The sequence below is a fragment of the Lates calcarifer genome, linkage group LG15, assembly GCF_001640805.2.
Source record: "Lates calcarifer isolate ASB-BC8 linkage group LG15, TLL_Latcal_v3, whole genome shotgun sequence".
Classification (NCBI taxonomy): Eukaryota; Metazoa; Chordata; class Actinopteri; family Centropomidae; genus Lates; species Lates calcarifer.
Genome location: NC_066847.1, coordinates 18,163,604 through 18,180,071, shown reverse-complemented (window position 1 = coordinate 18,180,071; position 16,468 = coordinate 18,163,604). Strand labels below are relative to the sequence as shown.

Genomic DNA, 16,468 nt, shown 5'->3' with positions numbered 1-16,468 from the left:
ACTACGAACAAAAAGTTTATTTTTAACATTTAAAAAGTGCAATTTATACAAATTAGTAAACAACTACATTAAAGAGCTTGAAGAGAGAGATGAAATGTATATTCACAGTAAAAACAAACAGAGGAGATAAGGAAGTGTGTTTCTGTTCATGGGATCCTTTCAGCACACAATGTCCTTGAGTTCAAGATGCTAATCTGGAAAAACAAACAACAAAGAGCACTGATATACAGATAAAGACTATGTAGTCTGCAAACTTCAACAAATGTCTGATTCAAAGACTGTAAAGATCTTCAAATAACATCTTTGTTTAATTAATAAATTCATTAGGGATGTCTGCATGACTATAAATAAGGACTAACTAAACCTATCGTACTCAGCAGGCTGGAGTGTAAACCCAGCAGGGCTGTCAGCTCACCTGTTTCTCTTCAGCAGACAACACGCCGTGTACTGCCACCACCTGGTACTGTTTGTGCTTCAGGCTGCCGGGGAGTTTCCTGATGTGTCGGACGGCTGCGGAGATGGTGTCCCCACTCAGCAGCTTCCTGATGTCTGATGCTTTGGAACCAGGATCCAGAACCAGGAGGCACAGGCTCCCATTCTTCTTCTGCTCCAAGCCAACTATAGAGCGGCTATGTCCTGCGGGTAGACACAGGGTGAGGAGAGGGGACCAGGCATTGTTGTAATAGTCCCCAAAAAAGTCACTGATTCCTCCTGTTTGTTTGATAAAAACCAGCAGCGGTTTTAGGGAAGTCAGCTTACTTACACAGTGACAATGCTGATTTTAATCTAACATGTACATGTTGTTATTCCTCAAGCCTCAAACAAAACAAAACAACAATAAAACCAAACAAACCAAATTTACTGTATGTATATATACACACCTGCATAGGAACACAATAACACACATGTAGGATCTGGGATAGAGTCTACAACAAAGAAAGATGAGTTACTGGAATCTGTTTTTTCTTCAGATGTGTATTTGGTCAGCTCATAGACATGCAGGGATAATTTACAGAGTCACAGCCCACATGACTTTATTATTAACAGAAGCAAATACAAGTACTATTTTGCAAATGTCACCACACTTTGTTCAGTGTGTGTACAGACTCTACACCCTGACCTTAGACCCCAGCAAGGAGATGAACTCAGTATCGAGCTGGTGATAAAAATATCTGCCTGATTAAAGAATCATTAGTTCCTAAGCTCTCCTCAGAAACGGGAACATCTCTTGACAACACAGATGTGAGAAGTGGAATCAGCATGAGAGTGTAAAATATGAGAACTCCTCCACAGTCAGTGTGTTTACTACTGTGTGTTTTACACTGGAGTAACTGGACACTGCAGCAACTTGATTTCAGAGTATCAGTGTAAACAGGAAACCTGAGCTCTGTGATCAGAAGAAGAGATTAGACATAATCCTGATTACTTGACCATTAAAATGCTTCCCCAAGTTTCTGAAAACTTTAGATGTGCAAGTGTTTGGAGAAGAGCCAGGGCAGAGGGAATGAGCTAACTGGTAGTTTTGCATCATCATGTCCATCATTATTCAGTCTCTTTTTCAAAACCATGTTAATGCAGAAAAAAGACATTAGCTTAGTTGTAGGATTGATGAGAGATAGTTTTAAAAAAGAATGGTCAAAACTGCAGCAAAGTCAAAGATATTCAGCTTTTTGCTCACTGGCATGGCTCATGCTTCAAAAATACTGGATCCTACATTTCCCAAAATGCAACTCAGTGGGATCTTTTCATTAGACCCAGTCACATCTTTCAAACTCTGTACCTTGGCTTTGTAACACTATCTCAGCTCAGGGTCTGCTCACTTGCTCCTACTACTGTGTAAGTAAATGAGTGAAGACTGTTTTGTCAGCTGCTGTCTCTCAGGTCAGTGTTTGACTCACAGAGATGCTCAAAATCATGGAAAGTCTGAACATCTACACCTCTGTAAAACATGAGCAAACTACATTTGCTGCAGACTGTGTGATATGATCAAACATTCCAGGACAAGCAATGAAATGGACCTTGACCCCTCAGGGAAACACAGATCTCCTGAAAGGTAGAACATGGACTGAAGTAAAAACACAGTTGTCCTTACTGTTAACAGACTTATACACTGCCCTCAACTGAACTGACACTTGTAACAGATCAACAGGGTAATAACTGCAAATGTTCTCCTCAGTTTACACCACCTTAGAATACTTTTAATAGTTGTGTAATATTAAGACTGGACAGTTGAAAGCCATCTGAGGTTTGTGTTGGTGTAAGTGGACTGCTGCTACTGGTATATTGACCAACAAGAGGACCAAGGTTGTTTACCTACAGAGGTGTTCCACATATGCTAATGAGTTGGCCAATCAGCTCAGACCTGAGAGCATCTTCCAATTAGAGAAAGGTATACAGTGTGTGAAGAGGGGGCGTGGCAGGTGGTGTTTGTACCTTGGTGCTGCAGGTAAAGTGGGGGCAGGGAGGTCTGAATGAGTCTGGGGGGCAGTCTGTTGTTCCTGCTGGACTGACAGAAGTACTGCTTCACCCAGTCAAACAGCCGAGGGTGGGTGCTACCAGAGCCCGTTGGCTGGTGGAAGTCAATGATGTGGGCACTGAAAGCACACAGAACAAGCATTTTTCAGTGTTTAACTGATCCTTTACCACATCCAGCTTGATAAAGATTTAAAGTCAAATGTGACCAGAATCAGATTCTGATATCTGGGGTTTTTTTGTGTCTTTGTAACAATATTCCTCTTCCTCTCATGTGTGAGAAAATTTCACTCAGCACCTTTATTTCTGAGAAAAGCCATTCTGATCAAATCTGGATAACTCATCGTACAACAAAGCTGTAGTTTATAACCACAATATTCATGCCAGTTATTTAGACCTCTGACTCATTTTAGTGACCACAATACATGGAGCATATGGTGAAATGCTGTGGATAATGAGTGTGTTTGTTCATGTTTTTGCATACAGTTTGGGGTAGACAACAGATTTGTTCTCAACCTGTTTGATCAAGTCGTCTTATCATTTGATGCTGAAGTCCTACTGTTTGCACCCCTGGTCCATACTGTGGAGCTCTGCCCAGTCATGTTGTTGTGTTCCTACAGATCAGTACGTCAACATCTGTGTTATAAAATGGAACACTACTTCAAAACAGCCACAGGAAAGCCCAGTGTGGAGGTTACACACTAAAGCTATCAGCTGGGGATAGCAGTGTCTTCATTATTTCACAGAGTAGGGCTATAGAGCTATTTAACCCTAGAACTGACTGATCTTATTCTGTGAGTCTTTTTATGTCTTTACTGATGTAAGTGGTGGGTGAGGAATGCGACCAATGCAGAGTCCAACGACTGAATATTGTGTACAAGTATACGTATTGTCTTATCAAACATACTTGTTGACCCCAGAAGCAACAAATATCATCCTGCTTCTCTTTCAGGCTCTAAAGAAGATGAGTTCTTGTAGAAACATCAGCTTATGAAATCAAGTCTGTGCTGCATCTGAACCTGTTGGTCTAAAGTGCTGCAGGTCAGTGTGATTATGTAGAAATCTACCTGGTTCATCGGGACAGTGTGAACACAATGACAAACACATGTGAACACAAGCCCACTAACACAGCAGCTACAACTATGGTCTGAAGCAGGACTAACAGTTATTTCCATTACTGATTATTCTCCTTTCTCAGTTAAACCCAGAGATATTCAGGCTATGATGAAAAACAGTATACTCAGATTTCAGAAATGATTGCAAAGATATATCAATTGTCAAAACAGTTGTAGATAAATGTTCTCTCTATGGACTCATGAACTAATGGATCAGCTGACTCAAGTGTTTGAGCTCTGATCTGAAGTATTGCTGCTGGTTGTGTTCTCCTGTGGAGAGGTGTCTTCATCTCTTTTCCATCACACAGCCTTATTCCTGCTTTTTTCCAGGCTTCACACTTGAAGCAGGAGGAAAAAAGGGGGTGAAAGGAAACAGGAAATGACATACTGAAAAGGTAAAGGAAGGAGTCACACCTGGGAGCTGATTAGGGAGGGAAGTTCAAACAAAGGAGTGAGACTGGAAGGAGGTTTTGAGACTGGAGGAGTGAGAGGAAAAAGGAAATGGAGAGAAAACACAAAAAAGAATAGTATCTTGGATAAAAACATGGATTTACATGGTCTTTTCCTGAGGAGTTGAGATGGAATGTTGAACCTGTGGAACTAAGACGGTAGGAAGAGAAAAGGGAACCCTGGAGCTGCCGGACCTGTCCTGCTTGGTTTCCTAAGGCTTTTCTCTCCAGGTCAGAGGACACGTTCATCATCCACACCCCAGATAAGTCCCTTCATTGCCCAAACTCTCCTGGCTTCTCCCATGCTCACCTGACTGCATTTCTGCTCTCCCTCTCCCTCTCTCTACCCAGAAACATTCACACACCTACATACACCCTAAACTGAACTGAACAGAACTGGACTGAGTTGATTCATTTTCCCATATTCTTCCATTCACACCTTCACCCTCCCTAAGTGACTGTATACCCCACATGGACTCACACCCCCTCTTACCTGCATTCATACCCCACTGGCTACAGAACTATAAAATGAGACTGACCCATGAGATTTTGATTTGTGAGATTTGATTTTTTTTTCTTTCTTTTTCTTTCTTTCTGGAGGTGAAAATTGTGATTTTCTTCATTGATGTGAAAGAGTGAAATAATATAAGATACATATCACACCTTTATTGGCTGGCTTTTCTTCTGTTCTCTTGTAGCTAGGATGCAAGCCCTCTCTGATTAAAAATTATTACTAAAAATAAATTTGACAGGTATAGGTGGATAAGTTTATACCTGGCCTGTCTGGCGCCCAACCATCTTATTAATTTCTGTTAAGAGAGGCGCCTATGTTACACACTTTAAATTAATCCAACATTTAAACAAAGCATTTGAAGCAGTTTTTGCAGTTTTTGGCCTCTAATATTTATTTATTTTTTTGTTTGTTTACATAAGGCACATTCCCGCAGATGGTCTTACACTACTCCACCCATCCATAATTAGTGGAAGTAAGGCAGCAAGAAATGGATGGATTTGACAGCAAAAGGCAGAGGACAAGAATGCTTTCTGATGAAGGAAATGCACTCAGCATGTTTGTTTGACCACAGGGGTACAAACAATGAACTAGCAGCTTTACAGATTCATCAATAATTATTCAAAGAATTGCTCTGACAACCAACCCTTCTTATGTTCCTCATGATGCAACCAGAGGTTGCTCACCTGATTCCCAGAGAAGTGAGGAGGGTGTAGATCTCTGTAGCTCCGATCCAGGCTCGTGTTCCCTGCAAGCGCTGGTTGAAGTGGGATGCACCTTGTGGATCCAGTCCCTCTTTCCAAGCCTCCTCAATCATACTCTGCACCTGAGGGATACTAGGCACTTCCTTCTCTGGAGGAGGAGGTTGAAAATGTCAAGTTAATGGAAAGAAATAAATGTGTGCAGGTGCAGACACAGAGGAAACAAAGCACAACAGCCTGAGGAAAGTTGTTACCGTTTAATTCATTCCCAGTCTTTAGTTATCTGCCATCATAGCTCACCTTCTCCTCAGTGATCTGTCACTTTTAAAATAAAATCTAAAATATGCTGACATACTTTGTAAATGGCTGTACAATGCTGCTCTGGTTGTGAATTGCGTGTGGGTGATGTCTGTCAAGCCCTGCTGTCATTTTTCATTTTTCACCCACTGTCAAAAGTCCTATAGGAGGAACACCACTAAATCAGGGAGATACTAATCTCTGCAACAATAGTGTCGCCAGACCAGAACAAAGAACAAGACATGATGCACTGGTTGCCATCACACACCCCAAGCTTCATGAGCTACCAGAGAATTAACCAGCAATGTTTATATTATACACCCACATGTCTGTTTCACTGGCCTTCTCTCTTGTCAAAACTGAAGCTTAAGTTGACAAACTAAAGAGAAAATGGTCAGTGAAAGCTGAGGGGAGGTCATCTGATGCACATTTGTCATATTCTGAAGATAATATCAGCTCTAACTGATGGGATGTGGAGCAAAGTCGATTATTGTGCAGATGAGAACAGTTCAGTGTGTATTATCAGGCTTGTATGTATCAGACATGTATGTTGGCAAGATAGCAGGAAAGAGCAGATAAATGCTGATTTCAGGTCAGGTGTTGTGCAGTATGGTTGTGCACCTTGTAGGAGAGGAGAATATGTGTCTATTCTGTGCAGACAGGAGATGAGCATCTGGAAGTTTCTGTATCCACAGCCCCAGCCTTTATCCCCCACTGAGGAGCAGTAGTGGTCAGTGTCAGCACTCAGCCACACATGAACACAGTCTCTGCATTCAGTCTGGTAGTATTCATACAACGCTCTGATCACACCTAGACAGAGAGGAGAAGAGAGTGCATGTTTCAAAAGTTCAGCTTAGCATCACTGACCAAGCACACCACAGACCAAGACCATCAGATCTGACTGTGGAACTGTTTAAACATCAGTTCATCTTTGTGGAATTCTCTATGCTGTCCAAAACCCCTATCTTAAATACTTTATTTACTCCTTTAATTTTATTTCATTGTTTTATTTAATGACATTCTTATCATAGCCATAATTACAGAGGTAATAATTAGCAGGTGCTTCAGTAGAGAATGTGCACTTAAAGCCCAGTGGAGTTTCGTGTACACACAGAGAGGATAAACTCATTCAAGACTGTGAGGTGAAACATACACATACAAACACACAGACTCAACAGGCACTGTCTGATATTTCTTCAGACTGAGATTAAAACCCTTTTCAACTACATTTTAGCTAAAAGTAATGAAGCAATGCTTTATATGATGACTAAAATAAATGTGAACAAGTAAGAATAAATGTCTAAAATGAAAATCTCTGTTCAGGTTTACAGGTTTCACACACTACAGTTTGAGTTGTTTTTCACAAGTTCCTAAAAACATCAGATTTGGTTATGTGTCGTTCATGTAAGCTGCTCATCGTCCTCAGTCTTCCTCTGAGCTGCAAAGTCCTCAAGATCACCCAAAGTACCAAACCAGTGGATTTAGATGTCTAGTCTATTTAATCTTGGATATGTAACCACTCTGTTCTAAAATCAATCAAATATTTGTTGACTTCCATCTAAACTTGATGCATGTGCATGAATCCTTTCAGATGGTGGAGACTAAATGACTGACCACTCAACAGACCTAATGAACTGTGCTGACAAGATGGACACATGGATGTTGAGAAAAGGGAATATGAATGTTAATATGAATTAAGATAGTTATAAATCATTTACCCATATGACAGTTCATGACTGCACTCCTCAAACAACTGACTCCCTCACAGTATCCTTTAATGCTGTGATTATCATTTCATCATCCTCCAGAAACTTCAGTCTGTACAACTTACAAGTTACAAGTAAAATGACTGCATCAGTGTTATGAGTGTGGATTTTATGACATTTCAGTATAACCACTGGAAACAGGTGAAATGTTTCTCCCTCAACTGGGAAATGTTTTAATGTTTTACAACTAAAGACTAGACTACATGAAGTGCTGAGAAGATGGAGTGGGGGTATGAAGATAACAGGAGTCACACAGGCAGGTTGTTGGACCTTTAAAACATCTTGTGTATCAGTGTTACAGACATAAAGCTCGAAGTGTGTCTTCTGTGGACCTGGCTGTTGATGATGGACCAGTGAACACATCCAGACACAAAAACACCGCACAATGCACAACAGCTACAATCATTGTATCCTCTGTTTGGACAATCACTAGGTAACCAGTAGAAATACTTTGTTCATATCACATCATCTGTCAGGAATGTGCACCTTCCTGTATGTAACTGGTTAGCACAGTGCATTGCCAAATGGTGTCTGGCAGAAATAGCTGAACCTTTTGCCGCACATCTCTGCTCTTGTTAAAGCATCAGGGCACCAGCTGTACCAACTTGACAAAGAAATCTTATCAAGAAGCAAAATGCCTGACATTTACAATAAGTAGCTAATCCCATCTGTGATCTCAAAACTGGGGAATTGTTGAATTTAAATGATGGTTTTGATCCAGGTAAACATTTGATCCCTCAGAGAACATCTGTTAGATCACAGACAGACCTTTGAAGATGCAGCCTACTGCTGGGTAAAGACCATGTTTTTAACACAGGAGCAGAGATGCTCTTGTGGCTGAGAGTTTACACACACACAGTGCCACACTGACCTACGGTACATTTCTCCCTGTGCATGTATCAGTGAGCTGCAACATCATTTCATTTGCAGAGCTAACAGCAGTTTGTATAAGCAGCTATGTGATTAGGTAAATTAATAGGCACACACACCCTTACACACACAATGTATTTCTGCACCCTATCCCCACAACCAAACAATGACAGTAAGTAAAAGAACATTTTGTGAAAGGTGAGGGAATGCTGAAGAACTGGTTCAGGATAAAGAAACAGGGAGTTGACAAATGCAAGGAATCTGAAATATGGGCAGGAACATAAACACAACAGTCCTGATATTTTCTTTTATTGACACCTGATTGGTCCTCCTAATATTCAAGACCTTAACAGTGACTCAACTCAATCGCAGATGTCTTTTATTCCAGTGAACTGAAAACATATTTATTTCTTACAATTCCTTGTGACACAGGAATTCAATAATCATAGAGATACTGAGGCAAAATATGTAATTTGGAAATAAATGTTCTTCTGTCATAGATAAAATAGCTCTCAAATCAGTGTCTAATTTTGTATGAAGGAAAAACAGGAGGACACTGTAACTTTGTACCCTTGATAACCAAACATCAAGCAGCTGACCCACATACTATTCTGGTTCAACAACAATGACCAAAAAATGCCATTAAGGGGTGAAGACCTCAGATATTGGTGCAACATTAATAGCAGATTGTATCTGGAGAGAAAATAATGAGTTATAATTAGACCTTGTAGAAAATCAATAGACTGTTAATAGTTCACAAAATCTGAGACGCTGCTACAACAACCTGATCTGATGTGACGTGACATGGCATGACCACTTTTGTCATGTATACCTGCATGAACAAGAGATCCACTTAATACTGATTCCAGCAAAAAAAAGTTGCTGAACCATCAGACTATACTATCACCACTGCAGGGACAGTTTGTTAACACCAGGAAATATCCACCAGGAACTAAATTTAGCTCCTGCTGCTTCTTCTGATCCAAACTCATAGTGGCATCACAGTTTATTAACAGTACAGCTCTCTTTACGGTCATGCTGAGGACAACGAGAACATTACCCCCTCATGTAAAGCAAAATGCAAACTAACTAGATGATATTCAGTCCAGTACTGAAGTAAGCTGTCAACCCATCTTCATCTACCTTAGAATCTTCTTCAAGATCAGGCCTTTTCTCTCAGTCTCTGACTTGAAGGAAGTCATTAACAGCCTCACATCCTCCCACTGTGACTACTGTGACTGATCATTAGGAGCTAACAGGTGTCTTCATCTCATCTTCAGCTGCAGCAAGGCTTCTGAGCAGATAAAAAAAAACAAGGCAGTCCATTTTAGCCCCAATTCTTATGTCCCTCATACTTTCACAGTCACACACATCATCTTATTGACTGAGAGTCACTCCTGCAAACACTTCTGAACATCTTCATCCCACTCAGGTGGAAACTTGAGGTCTGTGTTATAAAATATGTCAAACCATGTGGACTTTACTGATGCTGATTAAAGGAAAACAGAGGGTTGGGTGATGCAGTCACAATCAGATGTACCATTTCTACTGAGATATTTATCATTTTGATATATTTAGCTGTATGAGTTCATCGTGGCCCATGTTATTGATCAATGAGCAGGACAGACTTGAGAAGTAGCTGACCAGTCCTTTAGTAAAATGTGCAAAAATCTCATGTGACTGTGTCTGCTACTTGGTAAAGGCAAAGTGTAAAGTTACACAAAATATTTAAGTGGACAGCAGCTCATAATAGAGCATTGTATGAATCAGGCACTAACACAGTGAGTGAGAGTGTTACCTTAATGAGTTTTGTTTTGAGTGAGCAGGGACTAGTTTTCTTAGTTCCACTGTTAAGGAGCAATGGGGAAAGTAAAAAAATATAACAGCAGTAGATTTCCATATTCATACATCAGATCAACTACATACAGGATACTGAGTGAAGTGCACTGCATTTTTTTACAGGCTCTGTAACGACATCAGCTGTGTTACTATTATAACATTAGGCTGTGTTAGTATGAAATGTCAATGATAGGGACACAGGTATGACTGTAATGAATGACTGACTTGCCTAAATGTTGATGGATTCCTACAAACCAGCAGTCTGTCTGTGTTGTTTCTGCTGAGTGATGGTTGTGGGACATGCAAAAACATACCCTGAGTTCTAGTTCTGCCATCATCAACCCCTGAAGCCAGGGATTCCATCATCTCAGCCCTCTTACAGTGGAACTCTGCGGGGGCCATGAGACCTCTGGCCACAGCTCTTTCCATGGTCTTCTCAATCTGTCTGCAATAGCCCCCTCTGCCATCCAGACCAAACTGCCTCTGCACAGTCAACATACCACACAGGTCAGCTTAATGGACTGCAGTCTTGTGAAGGCACAAGACTGAGAGTTCACACACACCCACACATGTGCTCCTGCATCACATGCACACAGAGTGGAACCACAGGCTTCAGACAGTGCACACATGACAGTGGAACAATCAGGATAATGTGTGGCTGTTTAGACACAACATCAGGCAACTACTAAACTAGGTTGGAAACAGGACTGAACAAAATACAATTCATCAAAATACTGACATATCAGTACGACCAAGTGCAACATCCAAATCACAGGAGCTGCAGTTTTCTGATAAAAGTAAAATGTGTCACAACATAACATTTCAAATGAAATCACTGAGGTGTTACACAGACACTCCCTATTCTCCAGATGTGAGGGAACATGCTTGTTTGGTATGGACCGCAGAAAAAAAAAAATCACATTTTTATATTTTTTCAGTGAAAATGTGATTCAACGATTCTTCAAGACTCAAATCACAAAATCTCTCAAGATAATCACAATATGATGTTTATGCATATCGTCTGACCACAATCTAAAGTGCAACAGAAAAGAGTCTGAATTTTTTCTAAACAATTTCAGTTTTTGAGTTTTAATAAATTAAAAAAAGAAAAAAACATGTTTTCACTTTGTCATTGTGGGCTATTGAGTGGACTGATGGATGGAACACAAAGTGTGTAGAGTGACTGGGCCTAAATACCGTCTGATCTGTCTACATCCATCTGTGTGGTGGCCTGTGGTGAAACACTGAGAGCAGCACATTTACTGTGCCTGACACACGGACCAGTTGTCTCACTGTATTATTGGATTTGTCATTATTACACATTATCACCTGAGATGTCAATTATACTGTTACAACTTATAAAAGCAACACTCCTGTAGAAACTGCTTTGCTGTGATCTGAATATGTTCAACAATTTAGAAACGAGTTGAGTTGAAGCTCCAGTGTCTTTTTGCTCTGTGTGACTTCTGGGTTGGATGGATAAGTATTCAGACAGTGACACGTGTTCTATTGTTTTGGCTCTTTGCACCACGGCACTGAAACAACTAAAACAATGATAAAGACCTGATTTTTAGATTTTTAGATTTTCCAGCCAGACTGGATAAAAGAAGGAACTGCAGTCCTTATATACACAGTACTTCAAATGTTTGAATGGGGCAGCAAGACAATGACCTCACTACAGTTTTACACTGTTCTCATTAATACTGCAAGTTGCCACTTTACCCTTATAGTTGCTAATGAATTTGAAATCTAAACACAGTAGGTGTTCTGCAGTGTATAATCCAGACCTGCAGTTTCTTGAACTCCTCGCTCTCCTGCTGGGCCTCCTCCTGCCTCCTCCTCTGCTCCTCCTCTCGCTGCAGCTGCATGGCCAGCTTCAGGTCTGAGCCAGGACTCCCTGCAGCAACACAGGCAAACCAAAAGTTTAGGAGCTCATAAGCTGAGTGAGGATCAGATCAAGACTGTAGTGAAGACTTAAAATACAATAGCGAGAACTGAGTGAATGATGTAGAAAGGAGGAGATCCGCCAACCTGCACAGTTCCCAGCTGCTCCGTGGTCTAAATGCAGTTCCACATGTTCCTGTAGAGAGAAGCCATCTCTGCAGACGACAGAGCATATGGGACACTCCATTCTCCTCTCTCCTACAGAACAGATTGTCTCCATGTGAGGCTTTGTATAGCATGAGGGTGGACAACTGAGACAGATTAATAGTCTTTTCTTTGGTCTACTCAGGTTTAATTATGTTAACCCACAGTGTTTGATCACAAAAAGGAAAATTCCACTGGACGTCTCCTGATTAAACTTCTGTGTTAAAACACGTTACAGGAGACAAAGACACAGTATTCACCATTTATGTTCCTGTACTTCTACAGCTGCTGAGGTCACTAAGGCAGGGTGAGGCCAAACTGAAACCTGAACATGAGTTTCCTACAACATTTGTGTCATCCACAGTTAATATGAAAGTAGGCAGCTACTTCTTCTTGAGTTCAACTTAATTTAGTTTTATTTGTACAGCACCAAAACAAATAAAACACTATCTCAAGGCAGTTTACAGAGTGAAGTCAAGACCTTAACTCAACAGATCCCACAGTGAGCAGCACTACAGTGGAGGAAACACTTGCATCTGCCTTAACCAGTTGGGTTGAGAGGAGAGAAATGGGCGAGAGAGAGAGAAAGAGAGGCCAGGAAAAGCTGAATACATGGTGGTATTAAGCACTATCAGACTGGCTGTTATGAAGACAGTAAAAATAGTGATACTTGTAGGTGTAATAATATTATCAATAATAACAGCAGCAATCCTCCCTCTCAGAGTCTGGCTTGAATTATATGGTGACTCTATCATCAATTTCAATCATATGACTCATTTTCTTTTCTATTTAATTCATGTTTCTTCTGTCCAGACAGAGATGATGCAGACAAAGTGTGAAAATGTGAGTGGTAATCTGAGAGATGAAGTCTACCACAGAAGTGTGACTGTGATAAAGGCACAATCTGACCAACAGTTGTCTAGCTATTCACAAAAACAACAACTAAACAACTAAGGCTCATCAGAGGATCTAGGAGCTTTGTGGGTTTGTACAAAGTTTTGAAAATCTGTCCAATAGTTGTTCTGACATTTGAGTTTGGATCGAAATGGTGAACATTACCATTCTGTGGATAAAATGTGTCACAGGTACAAAAAACCATTGCATCATCAGCAAGCCAATAACAATGTCACGTTATGTCTCCTTGTATAAGTGGAGAGATCATTTGGTTGTTCTTGTAACATCCTTACCCAGCTGCCATAACAAAAACACAGTGCCATGTGAGCTTTAAGAAAGCTGAGTGAGAGGCACACCTGAGAGACTGCTGGCTGATGGTGATGTCATGGCTGGTGAAGACGCCTCCAGTGCTGACCCTAAACAAACAGCAGCCATGAATACAGATACATCATGCACATACAGTACATGTGGGTGTCTTAACTTTAAGAAACAGTAAACTCCTCTGTCTCCTCTGATCTCAGCTGACTCGGTTGGTATTTGTGGAACCTGTTCATGTTGGCTGAGAAATCTGACTAGATCCCGCAGATTAGCTGTGTGCTGATTACAACAGGTGAGAGTGGCTGACCTGTACGTTCTGTACACAGCCGCGAAGATGCCAATCTCAACATTACCTGCAACTGAGTGCTGTTCCTGCAGATGCAACTCAACATGCTCCTGCAGGATGAAACAGCTGCTGCAGACCAGTGAACACATGGGGCAGGAGAACAGCTTCTCTGTAACAAATACAGGACAATTCATGTCAGTGCAGACTTTAAATTTTGTAATTAAGTTCAGAAAAGTTGAATCACCTTTTCTTGGTGAAGACAGCTGGGTCGCTTTGGTTTTGCTGTGCTCAGATTTAACTCCATTATCGTGTTTATAACAGTGCCTGACAGACTCCTGTCTGGTTTCAGGGCTCCATGTTTCCCCAGGTGATGAACACCCACTTTCAGGTGTACTATTCTGTTTAGGTTGCACCATGTCTGTGTGGGCGCTAGAGACACTGGGGGGTGTCACTTCACCAGCTCTATCACTGCTAACCCCATCTGAGCACGGGTGAGAGATTTGAAGCTTCTCGCTCTCAGTTACACTAGTGTTTGGTCCAGCTGAGCAGCCTGAAGTGGATGTGAGGTGAGCTGCACCCAGCTCTCTGTGCGGCTTCTCTGGATGTGCAGAGCTGATGTGGAAACAGAGTTCATCATAGGACACTCCAGACAGGGAGCAGAGTGGACAGTGCATGTCATTTTCCAGGTGGCTGAGGAGGAGATGTGTCTGCAGGTCCTCTGCCAGAATCATCTCCTCACCACAGATTTCACAGGTCAGCATGGCTGTAGCCTACAGACACACACAAGTTACAGGTACATGTATCAACACAACTGTGTCTGAAGCTCTGAGTATGGAAAAGTGCATTTTTGTTAGGACAAAGTTACTGTAATGGTGTTTATTTTGGGGTGTAGTAAACTCAGCTGTATGGGCATTCAAGGAGGACTCACAGCAGCACAGAAGAACAGAGGAGGCTGGTGAGCTTTCTTGTCCTGATCAGTAGTGACTCCTACTGGCTATTTGTTGGTCCTACATTGTGTGGTTGGACCTGATGTGAACCTGCAGGAGAGGCTCCTGCTGAAGGCTGGGCACCAAACATATGGCACTGACCTTGTTGCTCAGATGCTGTCAAGTGTTGAAAAGTGCCTGAACATTCAATAGCAAATGACCAGTAACCTAGGACTAAGTCTCAGCTACTGAACATGCAGCATGCTTGTAGTAAGGTCTAATAATGCTGAGGGTTGGCTGTCTGACATTATGTTATACAAATGTGTCGTGGAGGTATGCCATTATGCCCAGAGACAGGGCTCAGGAGTGTGTGTTTCTATTTTGAGACACTTGACAGTATGAGCTGAGGTGAAAAAATGTCTAAGAGATCAAAAGTGTGCATTGTCCTATGTAAAAAGAACACTGCTGCTAAGACCAGCCACCTAGCCCTGCCTCTGCCTGTCAGAAGACAAGATGCAGCTGAGGCCATCGAGAAGCTGACATGTCTGACAAAATGATCCCCCACTACGTGACACTGTCTGTACCAGAGGCCAGTTATCATTAGCCTTACCTAATTACAGAGGGATTTATACCCACACACACAGAGCTGTACCAAACAAAATACTAAATAATGTAAATTATTCCAATTCTGATAGAATATAATTAAGAGGTGACAAACATAAGAAGTGCTTGACCATGTCTTCCATTAGAGTGGCTGTTTGTAGTGCTTTTTGTCTACACTGGTGGCTGACTGAAAACTGAATTGAAAACGTTGTTTCCTTAACTGACAAAGACATTTTAGTCTTCTACCATTCTCTTATTATTATGGGCAGATACAACCTCATATTAAAAAATCTAATTCGTTTACTAAAGCAACTAAATGGTCATGAAGACAAACGAGACCAAATTATTGGAGTGTCAGTTGTTTAGGACCAGGCGTTAACGCTGATTCTGAACAGATATACAGAGTTAACGTAGAGGAAACATGTCTCGTTTAGTGATGATTTTATCATCCAGATTTAAACTGTTTAATGTATCTCTGTGGGAACAAGTTTCTACAACATTAACTACTTTTTCACAAATGTATGCTGTTTGGTGTTCTGTAGATGAGCCGAAATAAAAGACAGGTTTCTACTATGTGGTCAGTACACGTTACAAGGTGTGTAACGTTACCAGAAGTAATATGATCGTAAATAAGCAGGTTGTTTAATGGAGCTTGGTATATGAGGGAGATGATGAGCACGACCAAACAGCCGGGGTATCTAAATGATACATACAACGTTACATGACCATATGTATTTCACATAGTGAGAGCGAGACTAAAGTCAGGCGCTGTCTTTGTCTAATTATGAGAAATATCTACTCACGGTCAGCGCTGTAAGTTCAGGGTTGTTCAGGGTTCACACCGAACACACGACCAGGATTTTACTTTCCTTTCTGCAGCTCCGAAACCTGCACGTTGTGCTTTCCAGAAATTCCGCTTAAGGCGCCACCAGAAAATGATAAAACTTCCGGGCCAAACTTTCATAATAAAATCGTGGACAGTGAGAAACAATAAAGGGATAAAAGGATCAAAGTGTCAATGAGACCGTTTTTGTTTGTTGTTGTTGTTTCCCCTACGTTTTTCGTTTTTAGAAGTAAAACTATATATGCAATATGGCTTACATGACTTGTGAAAGAAAGGTAAAAAGTGCACACTTTAGAGCTCAACCGATACATTTCCAGCTTTAAAGCAAAGGGGATAGTCTAATAATAATAATAACAATAACAATAATAATAACAGTTAAGTAGACTCAGCGGTTGAATCTATTTAATTGTCCTTTAACATATGATAAATATGACCAGTTGTTTGAAGTCGTGCTTTAAATACAGCGACAGATGAAAAGGTTTTTGTTAG

General features: G+C 41.0%; 1 protein-coding gene across 2 annotated transcripts; it reads right to left on the bottom strand.

The window, feature by feature from the left end:
* Positions 1-2: 2 nt before the first annotated feature.
* On the bottom strand, positions 3-16,085 carry zufsp (zinc finger containing ubiquitin peptidase 1). 2 transcript variants are annotated; one of them, XM_018665723.2, is made up of 13 exons: positions 15,939-16,085; positions 13,851-14,376; positions 13,674-13,775; positions 13,359-13,418; positions 12,052-12,162; positions 11,808-11,917; positions 10,335-10,503; positions 6,167-6,355; positions 5,234-5,399; positions 2,434-2,594; positions 882-926; positions 416-636; positions 3-194 (listed from the first exon to the last, which is right to left on the bottom strand). In XM_018665723.2, exons 2-13 carry the CDS (start codon positions 14,365-14,367, stop codon positions 147-149), a joined length of 1,899 nt encoding a protein of 632 aa, XP_018521239.1. In that variant the 5' UTR covers positions 14,368-14,376; positions 15,939-16,085; the 3' UTR covers positions 3-146. The 2 variants fall into 2 exon arrangements, with proteins under 2 accessions (XP_018521239.1, XP_018521240.1); XM_018665724.2 differs by lacking the exon at positions 882-926 and having other exon boundaries at positions 15,939-16,079.
* Between the last annotated feature and the right edge of the window lie 383 nt (positions 16,086-16,468).